At 39.2% G+C, this 23,271-nt stretch overlaps 1 protein-coding gene across 1 annotated transcript in view; it reads right to left on the reverse strand.

Annotated features, from left to right (window-relative positions):
* Window positions 1-23,271, reverse strand: part of LOC128972456 (connector enhancer of kinase suppressor of ras 2-like) — a 198,619-nt gene that overhangs the window by 13,614 nt on the left and 161,734 nt on the right. Inside the window, exons 17-21 of the mRNA XM_054388444.1 lie at window positions 17,552-17,600; window positions 13,871-13,919; window positions 12,345-12,520; window positions 10,788-10,861; window positions 4,131-4,202 (exon numbers count right to left, since the gene is read on the reverse strand). Coding sequence (XP_054244419.1) covers window positions 4,131-4,202; window positions 10,788-10,861; window positions 12,345-12,520; window positions 13,871-13,919; window positions 17,552-17,600 — 420 coding nt within the window. The remainder of the gene's footprint in view (window positions 1-4,130; window positions 4,203-10,787; window positions 10,862-12,344; window positions 12,521-13,870; window positions 13,920-17,551; window positions 17,601-23,271) is intronic.

Consider the following 23,271-nt stretch of genomic DNA (forward strand, 5'->3'; position numbering starts at 1 on the left):
ATCTGAGATGATTACTCTCCTATTCCCTTCTCTAGGAATTCTTGTTTAAGAAGGGCAATGTCTGATAGCATTGTAAGTCTGGAATCTTTGGTTGCAAAGATCTTTTCTTAGGAATGTGTTTGTAACTGAAGATTGAAAGTAAATTAAAACTATACAAGATGCATTAATAATGGCCCACCATCTGATTTGGCCAAGATTGGTCAAGGAGACTAATGAGCCTGAAATTTAAGGAAGACAGCTGAATGAACTTTAGTAATAAACAGGATAATTTAAGGAAAGCCTTAAGTAACTCAGTTATATTCCATACAACCAACATGTATACCACATATTCCATACAAAATACAGAGCATATTCACCCTGAAATTTGCTGACAATCAACATTTACTGATTAATTTAGGATACTTTAATTTAATTTGGAATACTTTGATTTTCAGACAGTTTCTTTTAAAGGAAATATTGTGTTTCTGGTCTTGTAAAATACTGGGGATGGCTCCTACAAAATGAATTGTTATTCTATTCCAGTGGATAGCAGATATCTGTTATACTTCTTTTTGAATGAATGCAAAATATTTATGGGAGTTATTAAAACTGCAAAGTTAACCCAGTTATTCAAATCAAATTTGACCAAATTATTCAGCCTAAATGAGGAACTTTTTGAGATTTTATATTTGGAGTCCATGAGATGATTGTAAATGTGCCTGATTGCATGCTTCAGTCAGATGACAGCTTTAAGTCACGTAGACATTGTAAAACAACTGAATATTAAATTCAATGCTAATTTCCTTAGGAGTATTAAGACCATAAAGAGGTTATGCATGGTATGGTAACAAATGAAGCAGTTCTGGGAAATGAGGCCTTTAACAAGCTTGGAGTGCCCTGTGACCGTGGCAAGCAAAAGATGAGCTCATCAATTGCATTATTAATTAATTTCTAAGAACACAGCTAGGCTCATGTAAGACCTGAGAAAACAGCATGAGCATTAATTTTGCAAACCAAAGCCTGCACTGTGCAACACAGCAGGCAGAATTCAGCTGCAACAGAGTAACTCTTACCTGCTACACACAAATCAATTAGTACAGAATTCTTTCAACAGCATTACAGTATGAAAGGCAGATTAAATGTTCTGGAGTGAAAAAACGAATTAAACAGTGAATCCGAAGTAAGAAACTATACAAACAGCTGTTAACACAAAAGGTGGTGGCAAATTCAGATTAGGAAAGGATGTGTGTTCTCCACATAGTGACTAGAGAATGTTCCTCTCCATATTAGAACTCCCTCACTTTTCAGTGTGAAGGATCTACCCTTCTGTCAGCACAGAAAATGTGGCTCAACTCCGTGGTGATAGCAGGACTGTGTGATACCATGCAGAGCATTTGCCCTATTTCCACAGATCACATGCTTAGCAATTTGCTGGGAAGACAGAGATTTGTGAAATTAGTATTTTAAGTTTGTTTTTCATGTATGAATCTTGCTTACTCATTTCAAATTTCACACCAGATATCTGTGAGAAGGAATTCCAGGAAGCGTGTAAAGGCTGCAGGGGATGCCCAGGGATTTTATTGATGTGACAGAGCAATCCATCATTTGGTCTGGGGAACCAATTAGAATTACTTTACAGGAACAGCGTTTCTGAAGAAAAAATACTGCAAAAAATACTTCAAGAAGAAGGTCACCCTTTGTCTCTTTTCATGGGAAGCAGACCCAAAAAGTCAGGAAAAAGGCTGTTGTAAATTCCAGACTAACATGGCAGTATGGTATGAAAATATACTGGCAGCTTTCCAACTGTTACTCTCCACCAAGGCTGTAAACTGTCATAAAGACAGCTTCATTGGCTCCCCAGTGCAGGAAAATCAATGAATATTGTAAGAGCAGTTTATTGAATGTGTGTCAAGGCTCCCTGGTTTTCCTCGAGTCGGAACATTTTATGGTATAATAGAAAGATATGATCGATGGCACTTCAACAAATCATAACTACTGAAGTAGCTGAAAGCAAGGGAGAGACCATGCATAGTTCAAAATAGTGAAAGGTTCTCACATGTCAGTTTTGGACCCACCAGACCTTAGCCACATTGCATAATTGAACAATGGAGCACTTTTAATGTTGGAAAAAATATTTTCCAGCAAATATGACGAGAGGGACTCGGGGGTGCTGGTGGATGAGAAGCTCAACATGAGCTGTCAATGTGCACTTGCAGCCCAGAAAGCCAACCAGATCCTGGGCTGCATCAAGAGAAGTGTGGCCAGCAGGTCAAGGGAGGTGATTCTCCTCCTCTCAGCTCTGGTGAGAACCCACCTGGAGTACTGCATCCAGTTCTGGAGCCCCTATTACAAGAGAGATCTGGACATGCTGGAACGTGTCCAGAGAAGGGCCACCAGGATGATCAGAGGGCTGGAGCACCTCTCCTATGAGGACAGACTGAAAGAGTTGGGGCTGTTCAGTCTGGAGAAGAGAAGGCTCCGAGGTGACCTTCTTGTGGCCTTCCAGTATCTGAAAGGGGCTTACAAGAAAGCTGGGGAGGGACTTTTTAGGATATCAGGTAGGACTGGGGGGAATGGAATAAAGCTGGAAGTGGGGAGATTCAGACTGGATGTGAGGAAGAAGTTCTTCCCCATGAGAGTGGTGAGAGCCTGGAATGGGTTGTCCAGGGAGGTGGTTGGGGCCCCATCCCTGGAGGTGTTTAAGGCCAGGCTGGACGAGGCTCTGGCCAGCCTGATCTAGTGTGAGGTGTCCCTGCCCATGGCAGGGGGGTTGGAACTGGATGATCCTTGTGGTCCCTTCCAACCCTGACTGATTCTATGATTCTGTGAAATTTATATGGTAAAAATGGCAGCTAGCCACAGTGAGATGCTCCTGAAAACAACTTCAACATCATCATCCTCAGCAGCGAGTGATGAACTGTCCTGAAATGCTTCAGCACAGCCAGTCTTACCTATCAATGCAGTATTTCTTGGCAGTCCACAGAATATAAATGTTCAGTATAAAACTAACTTTAAGACATTAGTATTCAAAGTCCCCCCAGCTCCTGAGTCCAAGTCTGCAAGTAGAAAGAAGTACCTAAACCTCAAAGCTTTAGCAGTCTATGCCGGGAAGGACTTCAGAATATGGTGACATTGTCCCAAGTGTCCTTGCTTTTCACCTCAGCTGGGAATAAACAATTTACTGAAGTAACAGGAGGAGGTAGAACATTTGGCTCTGCCTTTGGGGATCAAAGGTACCTCTCGACCTTTATCTAAGCTCTGCCTACATCACTGAATCATGAAAGTACAGAGTAATTTAGGTTAGAAGAGATATCAGGAGGTCATCTGTTCCCACACCCCACCTACAGCAGGGCTGACTTTAATGTTGGATCAGGTTGTTCATGGCCTTGTCCAGTCAAGTTTTAATGGCCTCCCAACACACCCAAGGACATTCAAAGACATAGCAATGCCCACAGCTCAGCTTTGTTAGTCTCTGTTCCCTGTTAGGAAAGTGAAGTAATAAATAAAATGGATTATTACTGTTGGGTTTTTTGTTGTTGTTGCTGGGGTTGTGTTCTTTGGGTTTGTATTTTTTTTTTCAGGTGGGAGGGCTTATTTTGTTAAAAATTTCTGGCACAAAAACTAAATATATCTCATTAGTTCAATCTCATTCCTGTTACAAGGAAATTACTTCCAATTGCTTTTCTCTGGCAGAGCTAATTTAAAACTGTCTTACACCATCCCGTAGGATACTCTTTAAGTGTGAGCTTTAGTATGGATGCATTGCTCTTACATACCAGAAGATTTTATCCCACGTTAGTCTTTCTAGCCTTGATCAACAAAAAAATTAGAAGTGTGATGAAGTTTATGCTCATTAACAAACAAAAATGTTAATGAATGCAGATGAGACCAGCACAACTAACTTCCCCAACACTCCTTTGCAGCATTGTGCCTTGTGGCATGTCAGAAAATTTCAGCAAACGAAACAAGGCAGACCATGTAATGCTGTACCTACTGAAATCAAGGGGGAACTAAGTGAACTGTACTGAGGACACTGTCAATCAGCATTACCTCCCACTCCAAAAGTGTATTTGTATGTGAGATGGAATATTTTCAGTTATTGGAGTACCATGATACAGAATACATTGTGATAAAGAGGAAACATAACTTACCTATTCATTTCTTCAAGGCAGTCTGTTGCAAAGTAGAAGGTCTTTATTTTGGGGTGGCATGCTTTGAAGGCACTATAAAAGAAGCGAAAGAATATAAAAAACCACTTTCTTTTCAAACAGTTTGTCTACAAATATAGAACCATGGAATCAGTCAGGGTTGGAAGGGACCACAAGGATCATCCAGTTCCAAACCCCCTGCCATGGGCAGGGACATCTCACACTAGATCAGGCTGGCCAGAGCCTCATCCAGCCTGGCCTTAAACACCTCCAGGGATGGGGCCTCAACCACCTCCCTGCACAACCCATTCCAGGCTCTCACCACTCTCATGGGGAAGAACTTTTTCCTCATGTCCAGCCTGAATCTCCCCAATTCCAGCTTTATTCCATTCCCCCCAGTCCTATCACTACCTGATAGCCTAAAAAGTCCCTCCCCAGCATTCTTGTAGGCCCCTGCCCAGCTCTACAGTTCTTCAGGATGTTGCAGGTTTCATAGGCACTTTGAATCTTTGGTCTCAAACTGTGAAGTTTAATTTATAGAATGAAGTTCTTTGAGAAGTGCCAAGCGAAATTAGAAATCACTGGAATAATTTCAACAGCGAATCATAACAGATTTAACTCAATTTTTAAAGTCTGTACTGTTTTACTTGTGTAACTGGTACAACATTAGTTGTATGTCCTTGGCTATACTGACCTGCAGTACTAACTAGGGAGCAGGTCCTGTAAGGAGTGGCTAAGGGAACTGGGTTTTTTCAATTTGGAAAAAATCAGCTTCAGTGGAGACCTTGCTCTCTACAACTCCCTGAAAGGAGGTTGGAGCAAGTTGGGTGTTGGTCTCTTCTCCCAAGCAACCAGTGACAAGAAGAAACAGCCTCAAATTGTACCAGGGGAGGTTTGGGTTGGGTATTAGGAACAATTTCTTCACTGAAAAGGTTGTTCTGCCCTAGAAGAGACACCCCAGGGAGGTGGTTGAATCATCACCCCTGGAGGTATTTAAAAGACTTGTAGATGTGGTGGTGCTGAGGAACACAGTTTATGCAGACAGACATTGCTCATATTCCTTCTTCTTCCTCGATGTCCCTTTTTCCACCAGTGTAATTCAGTTCTATCAGACTGATTTCATGAGCAAGGTCTAATTCTCATTTTAGGCTACCAACACATAGACACCACTACATTGCACTGTATTCAGACTACATGCGTGAGATAATTATCAGCTCAAAACCTTACTGCTTGAGTGATTATAGTTCACATAAAAATGCTTTTTATTAATGCTTTTCTGTGGTAGACCCCCTAAGCTCCCACTCAGCTGAGAAGGTATTTGAAAACTGTTAGGAACGATACTCAGATTTCTTACAGCATTTTGGAGAGACTGTAATTAAAATAAGAACTGCTATCAAGGAGACCACAAACTCGAGCACTAACGACTATAATTTTGATGAGTTGGCAAATGTTAAGAACCTCACACTGCCATTCATAACATTTGTGTTAAAATACTGACATTTAGATGGTAATTACCAGATGTAAAAATTAGATTAGGAATCATTACACATGGTGTTATGAAACACCTCTGATGCAACCTTTCTACTATTACTAGCTTCAGTGCAAACCAGTGTTTTATTAATTACTATGATTTACTGCAGTTTTCAGAGACAAAAATGAAAGCTGAAGAAGCTTTAGCTGGGCACACTAATTTTCTTATACCTATCATGAACACAAATGCACACAGTAACAGGCTTTCCTAACAAGAGTTCTACAGAAGAAGGTGATAAGGGCAGAGTTGTTTTTGCATGCAGCTTCCTTTCTCCTGAGACTAGAGCTGTGTAAAGGGTAAGTTTACCTTTGCACAGAGGATCATCATAAAACATCTTAATTCCACAAGAGAAGACTCAAGAGGTATTTAAGTATTGCTCTGGCCTCTGGACATTGATAATTTTACCTGCAGATCTCCATTTCCCTAGCTGCTTGTGGTTTGCAAATGAAGAGAGAGTAGATGGGGGATGCTGAACAGGGAGGAAACTGCTGATGCCCACTAGATGGCAAACGCTTGTAAATGATATCTCCTGACTCCCCGCCTGTAACGCCAGCCAGCAACTACAACTGCCCCAGCAAAACAGATGAGATCTGTCTGTGAATAAGAAATGTGAAAAAGTTTTGAAGTGTCTTTATGCACACACAGACACATTACAGTGGCACGTTACACATTGCTAATTACACAGTAATTAACAAGTACTATACCACCTTACAGAAGCCCCCTACTGTTCTCTTTTAATGCTCAGAATAGAAAGTAATTCCCAAACGAACACTCTGGCACTGCTCTGCTCTTTAAGCATGAGATGCTCTTTGCAGATGTATTTTTTGCTGTGATGTCAGTACATTATTTTCAGTTGGTCTGACCCTGTGCAACGTCTCCACTTTCTACTGTTCCATTTGCCCAACTGTCTTCCAGTCCTGGGATTTAAGTATTGGCTTGAATCAGAGAGGATTATGTGATGGATCTGAAGATTCTAATCCTCTTGATTAATCCTGTTAGAACATCACATGATGCAGTTGCTGCTTGTAAATAGGATTATTTTCCTAGACAGGAAATTTATATGCATAAAAGCATAAAATGCCAATATTGGGGTTTCAAAGTCAACCCTGTAAAAGTTAGAATATATCAGAACTTGAGAATGGCTCCACTGTGCTCTCATGATGTATTTGAATATTACATCCTCACAGGAACTGTGCCTCAATGAAGGTAGAGAGTGGACTTGCTAGAGATGAATCAGGATTATACAACAGATACAGCTACTTTCTGTAGGACTCCTGTCTTGGTTATTAACGGATTTGTGACTGTGTCATAAAACACTTAAAGAGCAAGAATTTTTTTCAAGGATAAATCAGTTAAATGCTGCAGCTCTTCCTGCTTATGCAAAGGATTCTTATGTTCTAAGTCACAGCAAAAAAACATAGTCACTGGTTACTACATGAATGTTCCTTAATACCTTTTTGCCTGATATTTTCCTGATGATGAATGCTTAGAGCTGCAATAATGTCCTCTGCTGCTACATATTTACATGCTGTGTTATGAAACAGATCCCAATCGTGTGAAAACTTTTGGTTTAAATGTTTTACAGTTCTGTTACTGGGCTGCAAAATGTGACAATAAATCCATCTGTCAGAAGTGTCACAATAATTATTGTTAGGGAAGGATTTAGCTACTTTAGCATTAAGAACTGCAGAAAAGTCTCCAGGGGAATAATTCTAGATGTATAGAGAAACATGAATGATGCCCAAGATTGATATATATATGTTTTTCCCCTTGGTTTGCTTTGGAATGCCCAAGACTGGATGCAGCAATCTAGATGTGGGGTAATGAGTGTATAAGGGAATAACCACTTCCTCCATCTATTGGCTGCACTCTAGCAAACATGGCCCAGGAAATTGTGAGCCTTCTTTCTTGTGGGGGCCTACTGGTGTCTCAGGCTTGCTTTGCTGTCTGCTGAGACTGTCAAGTTAATTTCAGAAGTAGTAATAAAAATTACAACCTTTGAGATACAACTTCATGTCTACCTACACTATATCAATGACATACAGAATTCTGACTGCACAGTTGCAACATGAAGTGCCCAATGTAAGGCACATGCTTGCATAAATTTGCATTAATTATGCAAGGAGAATTTTCACTAGGTGGAGATTTTTGAAAGTTCAGGCAAAGCACTAGTTAACAGTGATTAATTATTTACCTATCTCCATTAATCTTATAGATCAGCTTCACCATGGGGCATTACAGTTAGCAGTATCTTTGAAAATAGCATGATATTCATGTCATGCTACATCACACAAACTTCAATAATTAAGGTTTCTAAAGCAGTATGATTATTTTTAATCAAGAAGATGCAGGTGTTGCCAAAAAGCAGTGGAAAGTTTTTCAGTGTCAGTGCAAGAAACCTCCTCTTGCAGGGACAAGGTCATTCTACATCCAAATATAGCTTGGAGAGAGCTAAAACCAGTCTGAGATAATGCCATGATTTGTATAATAATCAGTGTACCTTCATTAAATACATTAGTGTAGCAAATAATCAAACCATACAGAATAATGCATCCAATTGCTATGTAGTCTTGTGAAAGCTTTCTTAAGGCTATTCCACTCACTCTCCATTATGGACATCATAAAATTCTGTAAAACAGCAGTCACCATCTGACAGAAGAGTGGAAAAGACAAATCTATTCATTATTCTAGTAAAACCCCAAATTCTTGTGTTCAGAAAGGTTTGAACATTTCACATTGATGGCTCTGAAGATAATGGGAATTTGACAGCAAATCCAAGCTGAGTCCCAAAATGTTCTTAGTTTTGCTTTTGATAGGGCTGGAAGAAAACTAGCACTGTGGTTTTAGCTGGATTTCTTTATACACTAAAATACTGAGCAGTCTTTTCAGGCAATTTTAATTTAAAAACAACTGAATCTACAAAAGGGTAAAAAATGAAAGAACTGTGTTTCCTTCCCCTGTCCTTAGTTACTCTCAAGGTAAAACAGCTTCACTAGCTTTTGCATTGCTGTTAAAATGAACTCAATCATATAGAGGTAGGAACACCATAAGATTCATATTTTCAGATTTCAAGCCTGCAATGAATTTTAGGTCACATTCCAGCATCTACTAAAACTCCACTATTAAATGAAAAAGATATCCAAAAGTGGAAAAAAGTGAGTATTGATCTTGTAAAATCTGCCTTCCCTAGCTCTCTGAAAAGGGGGCAAGAAAATCTTAACTGAAATGTTTCCCTCTGGTCTAGTAGAGAGAATAATGAAGTGGGAGTTGGAACTTTTGTAGAATATGCTGGATCAAACCCTTGATTTCATTTCTAAAAGGAATTCAGCAGAATCAAACCACAGGAAGCTGTCCCTGGGCTCACCAGAACCATTAGTTCAGTGGGATCAGGCAATCATGTTCAGTCCCTTCCTCAGTATCACAGCATAGAAGAGGAGAGGGCAGTGCCTTGGAGGGCACTTGCAGAGACTGTGGGTTAGAGCTGGCTGTAACACAAGCAGGGCCTTCATTCACTCATGCTGCATATACCAAAATGTGAGCAGGACACTGGATTTATTTTCTTTGCAGTTTTCAGAGAGGCAGGTAAAATAGTGGCAAATGTGTGGGGTTTATGATGGGGGAAATACCTAAATGATAGCACAGGAAGGAAGAAAGCAAGGGGAAATTGAGTTCAGTGAACAAGGAGAATATCATTAACATCTTTATTATACTTTTACCCCTGGACTTACCTCTTTTTGAAAGGGTTTGAAGCCTGAAGGAACTCAGTTTTCAGTAGTGTGCAAACTTTTCGTTAATCAGACTTTTTCCTGTGCATATACCCTACAGAAATTGTTCTCTAAGAAGTGTTCTGAGGAAGTGTGTTCTAATGCTTGGAGCAAAGCTCTGAGAGCTATTTCTAGCTGTGCACGCTGACCTTCTGTTTGATCTTGGCTAATTCACTGAAATTTGTTAAGTGTTTTATATTCTAACAAAAGGGTATAATTTTTCCTGTATTTTTGTTCAATATCATTATTAATGTCTACTCATTCCTCAGAGGAATTTACAGTGCTCACTTCATGCTGAATTTCTATAGTGATACCCTCAGCTGAAAGGAGTAACAGAAGCACAAATGCACTGTCTTCAAATTCTCATACAGGCAGCAGTGATACCTCCAGACAGGAACAAGCAACTGAAGAGGTTTGATTTTCTGACGAGCAATCTCTATTGTTATTCATATCTTCAGTATTTTTATTGTACGGGTGTTCACAGTTGCAGGACTTGCATTTCTCAGGCTGAAACTGCATTTAGTCATTGCAAAAGCACACCATAAGCTCAGGATGCTAGTTATAGATAGGATAGCTTCAATAAGAGAGTATCTTTAATATTGTGCTGTGTAGCTCCTCATGGCAGCAAGGTTTAAATATCTGGATGCAGCATGCAGAAGACCCACCAGACAATTCAGGAGATAGCAGCAGAGTGCCAGTCTCAAAGCATGAGAGTTGTTCTGTTGGACAGCTACAGTTTCTAATCCCAACACTGCTCGCAAACAATTTCCAGTGAGTGTCTGTTATTAAATATGCCTTCTGGGTGGCAAAGCTTAGCATATGCTTTTTACTGGGAGCATAATGCAGTAGGAGCAATATGCACATAAGCAGTAGCACAATGTTCACTTTGCATATGGAAGCTAAATATTTTATCAGTTGAGAATAACACAATTTTGGGTAAGTAAAGCTCCCTCCATAAAGGAGTAACTGGAGATTATATTCAATGGGATTTTAATGGTATTTCCTAGGAGAACTGTTTATTGCATGTGGGATTCTTAGGATAACTGTACTGAACCTAGGATACTTTTCTCTCTTTGCTAATGTATTCATTAGTTTTTACTTCACTTAAATAAGTTGTAACTGGTCTATCTGTAAAGCTGACCAGAGGTGTCTAATTCTTGTAAGACAGTTTATGGAATTTACATTAAGTTGTATCTCTTATAATAAAGAGAAACACTAAAGCTTAAGTGGATCTCATGTATTATTTACATATTTCAAGAGGTTTTGTGTAACTTCTTTCTCTGGGCTTTGCACATTTTCAGTACTACATGCAGTATGCTTCCAAGAGCAGTGCTTGAATTTATAAACAACTGACACATTACTTACTGTTTTCGTCTGCATTCAATTGCTCTGTCTATCCTGAACTCAGGTAAACTAATGAATCCTTCTGCTTTTTCATCCTATTAGGAGAGAAGAGGAAGTGATGGTGAGGAAGAACATAGAGAGAGAGAAAGGTGAGCAGCAGTCATTTGGGTCTTACACTAAGAGCAACCTTCCAATCAATTAAAATATTGACCACATGTTCCCCCTAATATTTTAACATTTTAAAAATGTATTTACTTCCCCACACAACATCAATAACTTTTGTGAAGTAACTAAACTGACAGTTGCTTAAAGGAGGTACAGCGATTCTAACTCCCTTTTGCTGCAGTTCACAGGAAACCTTTCAGCACCAAACTCAGCACCAAAATGGTATTCAACACATGAGGAGCTACAGAGAAGAATTCTCAAGTTCTTCATCATATAGTCTACATTTTACAACAGTTTTGTGGATGCCTCCTTTTCAAGCCACGGTTGTGCAGACCATCTGCCCTGCTAATAATAACCGAGAAGGTTCCTACAGCGAGCTCACCAGTGAGGAAATGGAGAAGTAATAACTAGAAAGTCTCTCCTGTCATTTTTTGCCTCTTTTGAAGTGATTTACCAGGAAGCCCAAGGAGACATATTAACACCACTCAGACTTTTGAAAAGTATTAGCAAGTGCTCTATGAATTATGGCTTGGCTGTAAACAACAGACTGAAAATCAGTGGGACACACAACTGCTACCACCTTGCATGCAACAGTGTCACACAAACAAAATGTACCACACCAAACCTGAAGGTCTTTAGCACCCACAGCCTGCAACAAGACTGACAAAGCAGCCAAAGGCAGCTGATGAGAAAATACTGGTGAAATTGTCCTCTTGAAGAAAATGGAAAATGTGGAGTGAAAAATCAGTAATCAAAGCAGGCTCTGTGCAGAGAGCTTAGATCAGGAGCTGAGGCTCAGTGTGTGCACATGGAAGAACAGCAGTCCAACCATTTTTGGCTTCTCCCTCCATTATTTTTCCTACATCTATGCAGATTGCACAAGCATAGCCCAGTGATTTTCAATAGCGTTTCGCCAAGAACAGCATTTTATACAGGAGAAAGTGCAAATTCCAGACTAATTCAGCAAAAAGCAAAAAGAACATCTATATATATGAATAACTGTCAGATAAGGAGATCTACAAATTCAGATTTTCACATCTGCTTCACATAATGCTTAGCAAACATCAATGGTTACACAGTCTGCATATACCCAGACTTCTGAAACCAAGGAGCGCTGAGTGTGAAGATGGTGCTAGTCCAAATAAACAGAGTCTGTGGAAAAGTATCAACTACTAATGTGTTCATTTCTTTAGGAGTGCCATGAACATCTGCTATTTTATTAAGCTTGGATGTGGACTTGGAGACTTTAAAACAACAATTTCAGCTGAATTGTTTCCAGGTAGAGTGACCCTGACCTGGCAATTAAAGTGGCAGTTCACTAACATGTGCTACCATGTAAAAAAATAGACTTTATTCAGAGAATTACAAAGCTTAAGATTTAATCTGGGCTTTCTCCAAGCAGGGTGTACTTACATTTTGGTTTGTGTACCAGTACAAGGACGAATCCTTCAGAATAAACCAGTACTTTTTCCATTTCTGTGTGAAATAACCTTTGGCATCTTTTTTCTTCCACAGCCAACCTTCACAATCTCCATGCCCCAAGTCTTTGCACGAAATTCGTCTTCTGCTCCCACTCGTTAGAGAGCTCCCTGAGAAGGTGACAATACTGTGAGACATCTCACTGAATGAAAGAGTGAAAGAGCTGTGAAAGAATTCCTGCTCTCAATATAAACACACTAGTAAGTTTTAATGATAATTCAGTTCAAAATCCTTCAAGTCAAATCCCCTCCAGTTTCCAAATTTGACAATGCTCTGCAATTTTGTTTCCAGCAGGAATACAAAATTAAAAGGTCCTGTTTTGTGCAATGGTTTATTGAATATCTATAGGGTTCCTTCTTGGGGTGGGAGTGGGGGGGAGGGCTGCATTTTTATCTCAGATGGGCATTGTCATTCCAAAGTGAAACAGCACTTATGTAGCCCTCAATCTGAAAGTTAGGAATATGACACATTCTGTATACAGATGTAAACACTCCTGTACATCTTCTGTTACTGCTTTTGGCAACAGAAGGCCTGTCACATTTTGGGATTTTTTTTCACTCAGTTTTTATTGTCAATATTTACAGTCAATAAAAAAGAAAAACCACCCACTTCCATAAAAATGCACTTGCTTACATTTATTCTATCCTGAATTTAAGTGAGCAACAATATTTTAACTTGACTGTATCCTGTTTCAAGTCACATCAGTAGAAAAAGGTGGGGTTTTGCTGTTATTTCAATACATTCTAATTGAAAGGCTTAAAACTTTAGTGTGCCTTGTAAATATCAATAAGAACAGTGCTTTTCCTAATCAGGGCATCATTTTGCCTGAAAATGACTATGTAGGAAAATTCCTTAAAATATTAGACATTTTTGTCTGTGAAAAATCAAGTTTATGTCGGTACAAAGGTGATATTTGTCCTACAGCTATGAAAGAGTGAAGACATTTAGATAACATCACCCCACACACCCACCTTTGTTCTGCAGCACTCCACAAGGTTTTTGCTCTCTTTAGAATAAGATACTGTGCTGTGTCTTGGTCGGCTTTAGAATATTAAAAATATACAGTGCAACAAAAGGACAATTTCCATAGAAAGGAGACTAAACCAATAAATAGAACCAAAAAAAAAGCTCACTGGCCATATACTTTCATACGAATTTATTATGCTGTAACTATTTTTCACATGTTCATTGTTTCAGTAGTCTCAAATAGACCATGAACAAAGACAGAGAGCAGAAGGAAATGGCAAAATACACAGACAGTATCTTCCTTCTGCTTAAGTCAGAGGAAATTTTATACCAACTCTAGCAATATTATACCTTCTAACATGTACATTTGGTATTTTAATTTGGTTTTTACTATCAAATTCAGAAATATTTAAATTAAGTTGAGCTTTGGCATTTGATCCAGATTGCTTATTATGCAAGAAGTCTCATTTGGTAGTTTCAGAATGTTAAGTTACCTTTTGACCATTTTCTGCTTTTTACCCTGAGGGAGGCGTAATGGAATGACTGTAAGGAAAAAAAAAAATTATGAAAACCCAGTGGTGCAGGTAATAGTGGTAACATGAAACAGCTGGCATTTACTACCATCTCCATGCTTATGTTAAGGTTAGGTATTAGAGGATCATTTGTCACAGGATCTGATTGTTGCCATTTTTTTTTCCTTACTACTGTTATCAATATCACAAACAACGGAGTGCTAAAGTGCAAATGAAAATCCCATTTCCCTAGGTTATTAATTACAATTGCAATAGAATAATTAAGGATTCCTTGCATGAATGGTTATGCAGCAGTTTGAAAACTAAGGACATAAACTCACATAAATGACCAAACAAAAGGAACGATACTTGAAGTTTAAGTGCACACAAGATAGTTATATGAATATTCCTTCAAAATTAATTATGCACCACAACCATTATATAGCTAATATGCAAAGTCATGTGTTCAATCACATCATGAAGTCATGGTCATTAATTGTCTCCAACCATAGGAAAGAAGTTTGCTAGATTGGTAGTTTGACAGAATAACTCCGAGGAGAAAAGAACTCAGTCTTTCTTTTGTGTCTGCATTATCAATTTGTTATGGATTCTTAAAAAAAAACCAAAACACCCAAACGTTTAATTATTTACACCCTTTGAAAACAAGGATACTACTTCCTAGATGGCAAGGATTTCCCTCAAACACATAAATGCTAGGGGAAAAACTATGGAGAAAGTAGCTGCCTGATGGGCAACTGATGCTGCCGTTGCCAGCAGAAAACCCAGCAGACATTGACAGTGTGACAAACCAGCAGATCCAGGGAAAGCCTAGCACAAAAAGGGCCATCGATTTTATTTGCTTGATTTTTCCTTTGTGACAGTGAACAGCTGAGTAGAGGGCCAAAGAGAAGGGCATCTCAGTCACTGACACTGACATATCACTATGCTGCTTTAAATAGTGACACCTCCTAGAGCATGGATCTTCTCCCAGAGACCATCTGACCACTTACGCTGCCTTACCACAGCTCCTCACCATGTGGTCAAAAAGCAAACACATGCTACAAAGTTCTCCATAACAGCTGTGGTACAATATATTAAATAAATGTCACAATATGAAAATTTAAAATACCTGAGAATTAGAATTTAAGTACAAAAATAAACCAATATTTAGGATAACAAAGAATTCCACAATTAAGCACTAGAGAAAAGCAACAGCTAAAAACAGGACTTCAGTTTTTGGAGAAGCAAACTTTAATTTGGAGTGAAAGTGGAGGAGGAGAGTTATTTTGCACACACACAGATCTATTTGCAACCCTTCTGCAGGTTATCCAGTTTACAGGGTGGAACAGCATCAACATTTTCTGCAGAAATCAGCCATTCTTGACGTCTGAGAGAGCTGGTTCAGAGAGCAGCAGCTTTCTGTGGTCTGTTATCTCAGCCTGTGCTCCCAGTCAGTCACAGTACAGGGATGCTTCACAAAAATGCTGTAATTCTGACAGGTGACATAACCTGATAGCTGCAAATTTATCTCTTTGTTTTGAGCACTAGACAAGACAAAGATAAATGCTTGCAAACAAAAGTAAGTCTGGGAGGAAGCATTAAAGGTGTTCAGCAACACTGGAGGTTTTTATTGATGTATTGCAAGTCACTGCAGCAGCACTGGTCAGTCATATTGTGTCAGCTAGAGTTCTGTGGAGACTGTGACTGAAACAATCTGTTGAATGTTCCTCTTTCTACATTAAAATGCATTAGGACAGAGCAAATATCTGTTTCTGAAAAAGAGATCACCAAATCTGTTCACAATTTAGGCTAAAAAAATTAGGAAGGAATGAAACCCTATAATTAAATTACAGTTTTCATACGTGATTAAATTTAGAGGACTGTAAGAAAAATGGAAGAACTGGAGGATATACACAGTACCATACGCACCAGAAACTGCTGTGCATTGTTTGATAGAAAAGTATAAAAAAATAATGAAAATACAAGCACAACAAATCAAGGAGAGATGAAAATATTAGCTCTTCTAAAACTTAGTCTTATACTGCTGTGTTTATGTACACATACAATGTGTTCAAAGCAAGAAAGCTAAAGAAAGTGAAAGGGCTTGTTTAGAAGGGCTTGTAGCCATAGGACGAGGGGCAATGGTTTGAAACTGGAGAAGGGCAGATTTAGGTTGGATCTTAGGAGCCAGTTCTGCACAATGAGAGTGGTAAGATACTGGAACAGATTTCCCAGGGATGTGTTTGAGGCCCTGTCCCTGGAGACATTCAAATGCAGACTTGATATGGCCCTGGGCAACCTGATTGGGTTGGACAAGATGCACTTTGAGGGTCCCTTCCAACCCAATGCAACCTCTGAATCTGTATGCAGTGCCTTGGGGTCATTACTCCATTAGCTCTACTAACTTAAAAAAATTCAAGCTGAATATTCTGAGAGATAAAGGCCTTACTATATAATTAACGTTGTGGTAAACACTGTAAGGAAACAATCAGAACTAGCAGCTTCAAAATGACTCAGAGTTGCTATGGGAAACAGAAGATGTGAGAACATACTCTGGTTGTCAGCATGTCTCTTCTCAAAACCACAACACAAAGTAGAATGCTAAACAAACTCATGCACTCCCACCCCAACCCAAAAAGAAGCACATCATGAGAGGAAAAAAAGGAGATAGGACTGAATCTGTGCTACATGAAGCTAAATCAACATAATCCCAGTGTAGTAGTAGGAGTTCTGTCACAGAATGCCAAATGAGAAGTTATGCTGTGTTTAAAAGATGCCCTGGAGACCAGAGGTTCAGTCACCTGCCAGACTGAAAAGAACCAAGCTATTATAGAAAACTGATTACAGGTACCTCTGCTGTTTCCAACCTTAGGAGCTGTTAAGGAAAAGCACTGACAAGTTCCAAACAGAGCCATCAGTGCTTTCAGCAGCAAAGCACAGGGCAGAGCACACAGTGCTGATCTCCTCCCATCCCATGCATTAGATTATTTGTAGTGCCAGGATCCCAGGAACAGCCGCAGGTCCAAGTGTTTCCCAGTGGTGGCAATAGGCAAGGTAGGGACTGGCAGGCTGGGAACTGTATCAGTAACCATGACTGCCGTTTCCCCAGGCTGCAGAAAATGCAGTCATACATCTTCCACTATGGTGGCTGGTCTTTAGATTCACTTTGTAAATATTTGGGAGCCAGAAAGACATCTGGCAACTTTCAAAAGTTATTTAGCACTTACTGAAAAAACTGCTAAGTCTGAGTGAAGGCACTCTATAAATGAAAGCTCTGTTGTTTGTCCTTTGCATGAAATACTTGCAAACCCCTAAATAATCAAAAAATGTCTGTATATTTTTCATTGAAGATCTTCAAAATTGGTACCACAAGAAGTCTTTGGAAATCTTAATCTCATATCTCCCTGTCATTCAGTTTTAATATCTTTCTTTACTTTCAGGGCAGCCTTCCTTCCAGAGGTTCTTTCCAACCTAAAAGTTTTCTGATTCTCCTGCCAACTAAAAGTACCAATTTTCTGAATATGTAAATCATTCCTAGCTTTTAATTTTCAGGTGTTTCAGCCAAATTTCAAGGCTTGTGATAGCTTAAGTATCCTTTCAAAACCTGGCAATGAACTGTTGGGGATTTTTTTGTTTTCTTCAAGTGCATTAATAAACCATTACCTTCCTCATGGATGTGCTTCCTTGATGGTCAATAGCAGAACTTGCATATCTAGGACAGAGAGGAAGAAAGGTGTCAAATAACTACAAGAAAAACCAATAATCTGAGAATATCTTGTTCTGATTCAATCAGTGGCCTAAAAATACTCAAACCTGATCAGCTAAGATTCAAAACCAACTAATACAGTTCCTGCCTCTTAGGAATTACAGTGTTAGGACACAGAAATCATTGCTCCTTCAGTGCATTCCTTTCAGTTTCAACAGCATTTGACACAGGTATAGCAAATTCCTAGTATCCAGGTCAAAAAATGGGAAAGAATAAGTATTTTTAAACAGGAATAAGGTAGAAATAAATTCAGTTAGCAATTTTGCCTTAGGAGTAATTTGCATTTTAAAATGTAGCAGTTTTCAGATATATATTTGAACTTATAGTCTGATGTCTGGGAAAGACTCATACGAGTTCTATGTATTGCAAAGTTGGTTCCTTCCCATGGCATCACAGAATCAAATCAAGGATAATCCAAATTGATCAGTATATGTCTTCCTTTCAGTTACTTTTTGAGTATCTTACATCTTAGCTGTATGTAAGCACATGTAAAAACTCCCAGATATTAATAAGTATATAACTGTCAGGCCAAATTTGACATGACCGTCAGATATGTTTTTCAGGTACAGAGAAAGTCCAAAATCTTTTGTTCTGTTCTTTCCCTACCACTTCCTTGATCATATTCTGGAAGCACTTAACACCAGGAAATTCATAAAGATCACATCAGTTTAGCATTTAATTAGAAAAACCAGACAGTCAGAAAAAAGATTAATACTTTTGCAGTACTGATAACCTAACAGTATGGTCTTGGCTGGAAAACAAGGAATACAAGAGCTATACTTGCTATTGCAAAGAAGTGTGGTGACCATTTTCTGCTGGCCCAGAAATCATCCTGATGTGGAAAGACTAGAAACTCTCAGCAACACAATGAACACCAAGTAAGCATGCCCAGCATAGGCTCCAACTGCAGCTGCAGTTTAGTCCTTATGTTTTTTAACATCAATATTCCTATTATAGAGAAACATCAAAGAGGACAGAGGAAAACTGAAGGAAAGGTCATCCAGCTCTCTCTGAGGGCAATGCCATGGAGGGTTGTGAACTCAGGAGTGTTCTGAAAGATGGAGTTCAATGCCTCCTTGAATAAAGGAGCTATATAAATGATATCAAACTCATAGCTTCTTTTGTGTTGACCCTTCATTCATTGACACACAACTATTCACTCTGCAGCAAAGAATTCCACAAGATTTTGCTACAGGATGTCATGGGTACCAGAGGTTTATACAGACTTTAAAGTGCAAACATACTGTCTACAGTGTACCTGAGCTTTCTCCTGCAGTTCTGTAAAGGGTAAAGAATGATGCAGGGAAGGATCACCAGAGGCCTTTCCTTATACAATTGCAAATAGTATTGGTCATTGATGGAAACGGGACACTGGATTGGGGTCAGCTTTCTTTGTCTAAGAATTTCTGTGCTAGATCAGACAATTTCCCCCTCAGGTTTTCAAAAGTAAGAAAAAGGAGAAGTGATAATACCTTAGAACTGTGAATGTTTTTGTGTGTGTTATGTATAAAGAAGTGTAAGAATGGGAAAGGAATTGAGGGGGGAAATTAAAAAGGAATAAAAAAATTGTGGACATTTAAAATATGTTCTCCAGTTCTGTCTCAAATTAGTGAGAAAGGAAGTGGCATTATTTCATTCCATTGTTAAAAGAGATCAAATTTGCCATCAGAAACAACTGCTCATTGTCAGCTAAAAGAAGCTATTGGTCCAGAGTGCAGTGAAAAGAAGGGATGCATAACATCAGGTAAAATCATAGAAGTTAATAGGCAAAGCTCAGAAGTTCTGAGTGGTCTGTAGATTACAAGGATTGAAAGAAACAACTGAAACCCCAAAAAAGTTCAGTTTACAACATTTGGTAAAGGAAGGGACAGACGCCCACACTGCTGCAAGGCAGACTTTGTCACTAGTGCTCCATTTCTGTCTGCCCAAGAGAATGCCATAAATGTGCTTCAGTTCTGCTGGGCACTGCCCCCCTGATTTCTGGTCTGTTTCTTTAATCGTGACTTTGACCCATCTGGAAAGTGTCTGTTTCAATGCTTCCATCCTTTCTCTCAGCCAATACACAAGATGAATAATACATCTGTGGCTTTATCTCAGAAGTCCATAGTCAAGTTTTATTTGCTTCCATGCAAAGAAAATAATGTATCACCTTACAGCAACCACAGACTTCACAGCAAAAATATTGTATAGTTACAGAAACAGTCTGCAGTCAAGCTTGTGGAAGCTCTTCAAAAGTTGGTATCTTATGAAAGGTCAGGAATAGGTGTCCTAGAGTACAGTGAGCTTAATTTTTTATGTGAGGATTGTTTTCAACAGCCTGCAGCAGTGGGGGTTGGTTTGGTTTTGGGGGTTTGGGGAGTTGTGGGGTTTGTTTGGTTTGGTTTTATTTGCTTGTTTGTTTTGCTTATATGGTTTTGTTGTTTTATTTTAAAATATTTTCTTATCAAATACCCCTCCCCAAATGTAATGATTTCTCAGATATGCAGATCTCCAGATCACAGAAGAAGAAACACTGATCTTTTCTGCTCTGTAGACAATTATCTGTGTGAAAGTGACAGAACCAATTAATGTAGACACAGAGGAACTATCAAATGTTGTCTATTCTGCCTGAAATACTCTGTGTCATATTTGGTTGAGTTATTCCTCACCTTTCTTTTAGGAAAAGAGCTGTTACAGAAGAGAAAGGGAAATAATTAACTTGAGGAAAATTCAGCACATTAGGAAATAACATTTGTGCAGAAAGCTATTTTAAGTCCAGCGTGAAATTTTCTTGTGGCTGGTTCACGTGTGCAGCAATTTGGATTTATCTGCCTGGTCACAGGAATGCATTTTTAACCACTTTGCAAGGGTTCATGATTTATATTTATGTTATTAGAACCTCCATAGCTTATGTAACACATTCCCATCACAACAAGTAAATTCTCACTGCAAATTAATTATTGAGTATTTTGTAGTGAGTTTGAAATCCCTCCTCAGTTTAATGCTGGCTCAGCCACTGGCTCGGGACTATGCCACAGGCTATTACTTGATACCTCAGTAAGAGCCAGCTAGCTCAGATGTGTCTGTTCTGCACTCACTGCAGTACAGGTGTAGCATGTACAGCAAAACAATGTCAAGACTAAAAGGTATTTTCAAAATATTTATCTCTTCTTACCTCTTCAGCATTTATCATTATTAAGCATTAGATAATTTCCAAAGCCTGCCACTGTGGACATGATTAAAACTATTTGTAAGCATCAATATTTACAAAGACAAAACGTGTTATGAGAAAGAACCCAAGCAGCATTTTCACATGGAAAGTAAGTGCAAATATTCCTAAACCCTGGGTTTTTTTGGTTGTTTTGTTTTGGTTCCCCCCCCCCCCCCCCCCCCCAACTAGCAGTTGTGCAATGGATGACTGATAAAATTCTTTTCTGCCTTCTTTTTCCCTGGCAGACCTGTGTGGTTGGCTAAGCAGAGCCTTCAAATCCAAGGTGTTTGTAATGATGTTACAGTTACATTTTGCAGGCACATCTTGAATCCACCCATGTCAAGGTTTAGCTGTTCCTAGAAAAAAATCCCCTAAAGGAAAATGAAGACCAAAGAACACAGTGAACCCTGCTAAGCTGATAGTCAGATATTTGTCTGCAAAAAAGCTGCAGCACAGTGATTACATGTTCAATGCCCTTTACCCCTTTTCATCTGTGAAACAATAATGAACAGGGCAAACTGCTTTTGGTGAAAAGGAAGCACTTTGGAGATTCATAGACTCATAGAATGGTTTAGGCTGGAAAGGACCTTGAAGATTATCTAACTCCAACCTCCCTGCCATAGGCAGGGACACCTTCCACTAGACCAGGTTGCATTTAATTTAGCTTGTCTCCCTAAAACCTCCAAACACTCAAGCATTTAGTGATTCCACCTCCAATTGTAGCATGTCATTTCCTAAACCATGCCACCTGCTCAGAAGTGAGCAGTCACAAGTTGCTTGTGGCTGCCCTACTTTTCTAACCACATGAGTGCTTAAAAGTGGAGCTCACATTTGTGCATTGGGCAGAGAGGGGCAGAATTTAATGTGTGAAAGGACAGTGTCTTGTCATGAGGGGCATGTTGACAGTCCAGCCCTGTGCATAATACCAGGCCAAGTATGTGATGCAGATGAGCCAAAAGTGCTTGGAAGAAACCAGAGTTGTAACACAGAAACACTTAAGCTTTTGCTCTGCTCAAGGCTAGGAAAAAAGGCTGCTAAACTTGCTTTACATTTTCCTCTTCTGATGAGTTTAAAAACCTTAGCTATGCATAGCAGCATTCTGTAGTCTTGTATTTCTCACATAACTCCTGGTGTTCTTGCTATATATTCCCTGCAGCATGCAGTACATTCTACTACATGCATGAAATGTCTGTCTTCTGGGCTTTCTTAGCTTATTTTAAACAAAAGATGCAATGATATCATGGAAACTCGATAGACAATTGCACAGCTAATGAAGATAATGCTGTTTCATCCAAGTATCTGTATCTATCCACACAGATTGTCTGCAGTTCCCCATACAGTCAACTATATGGGACAAAACTGAAACATTTTTATTTTGGTTTAAACTGAACCACTGTAAAGAAGGTTATTAGGAGCAAGAAGATATAATTCTGCCACTTTTAAAATATTTCTGAACATATTGAAAGGATATAATATGGTCAGGTTTTGGACCCGAAGTTGAAAATGTTTGGCAGAGGGATTAGAAAAGAGAGAGTCATTCTATAGAAGGACATAAAAGAAGAGCCTTCTGCTAGAATAGAAAAGAATAGCCTTTTGCTATGAAAGTCTGCCAAAATTTAATCAAGTCATATGTCCCTGGAAAATATCTCTTGGCAGATGTCCAGCAGAGACTTGTGTCCTGTCCGCCAAGGATGTTCCATCTGGATTATAATGTCCCTGCCAAACTGAGCATGTGCAAGCCACTCAAAATAATGAGACATGCTTTACTCTATGAAGAACAAAATTCCTTTGCAACTCTTCCTTGTGGCTGCGAGAAACTCTTGAGTATGGAGAAGGAAGAAATAAAAAGGAGTGACAAGTACGACTTTTTGAAGAGAGGTGCCTGTGATTTCTTTTTGTTGGAGCAAGTCGGATGGGAAGGACCTGAGAGAAGGAACAGCCATACTGAAATAAAGTGAGAAAAAGGAGTGACAAAAAGCAAGGAGAAACAAGTATGAGGGGAAAGCAAGACAACAGCACCTGGTGTGAAATAGATGGGAGACTAAGTGAAAAAAGTAAATGCATAAGATTTAGAGAAAACTCAAAGTTCTGAAAACTTCAATGTAAGAGGTAAGGGCAAAAGGTGGAATCCAACTGTTAAAAAAGTGACTGAGAATGACACACTTTCTCCCCTCATGTAAGCCCTGCCTTGTACAAGATGGATGCTGCCTCCGCTCTGAACTGAAACAAACTACTACCACAGAATCACAGAATGTTAGGGGTAGGAAGGGACCTTGAAAGCTCATCCAGTCCAACCCCCCTGCCAGAGCAGGATCACCTAGAGCAGATCACACAGGAACACATCCAGGTGGGTTTTGAATATCTCCAGAGAGGGAGAATCCACAACCCCCTGGGCAGCCTGTCCCAGTGTTCTGTCACCATCACAGT

This window comes from Indicator indicator, chromosome 17 (assembly GCF_027791375.1).
Source record: "Indicator indicator isolate 239-I01 chromosome 17, UM_Iind_1.1, whole genome shotgun sequence".
Taxonomy (NCBI): domain Eukaryota; kingdom Metazoa; phylum Chordata; class Aves; order Piciformes; family Indicatoridae; genus Indicator; species Indicator indicator.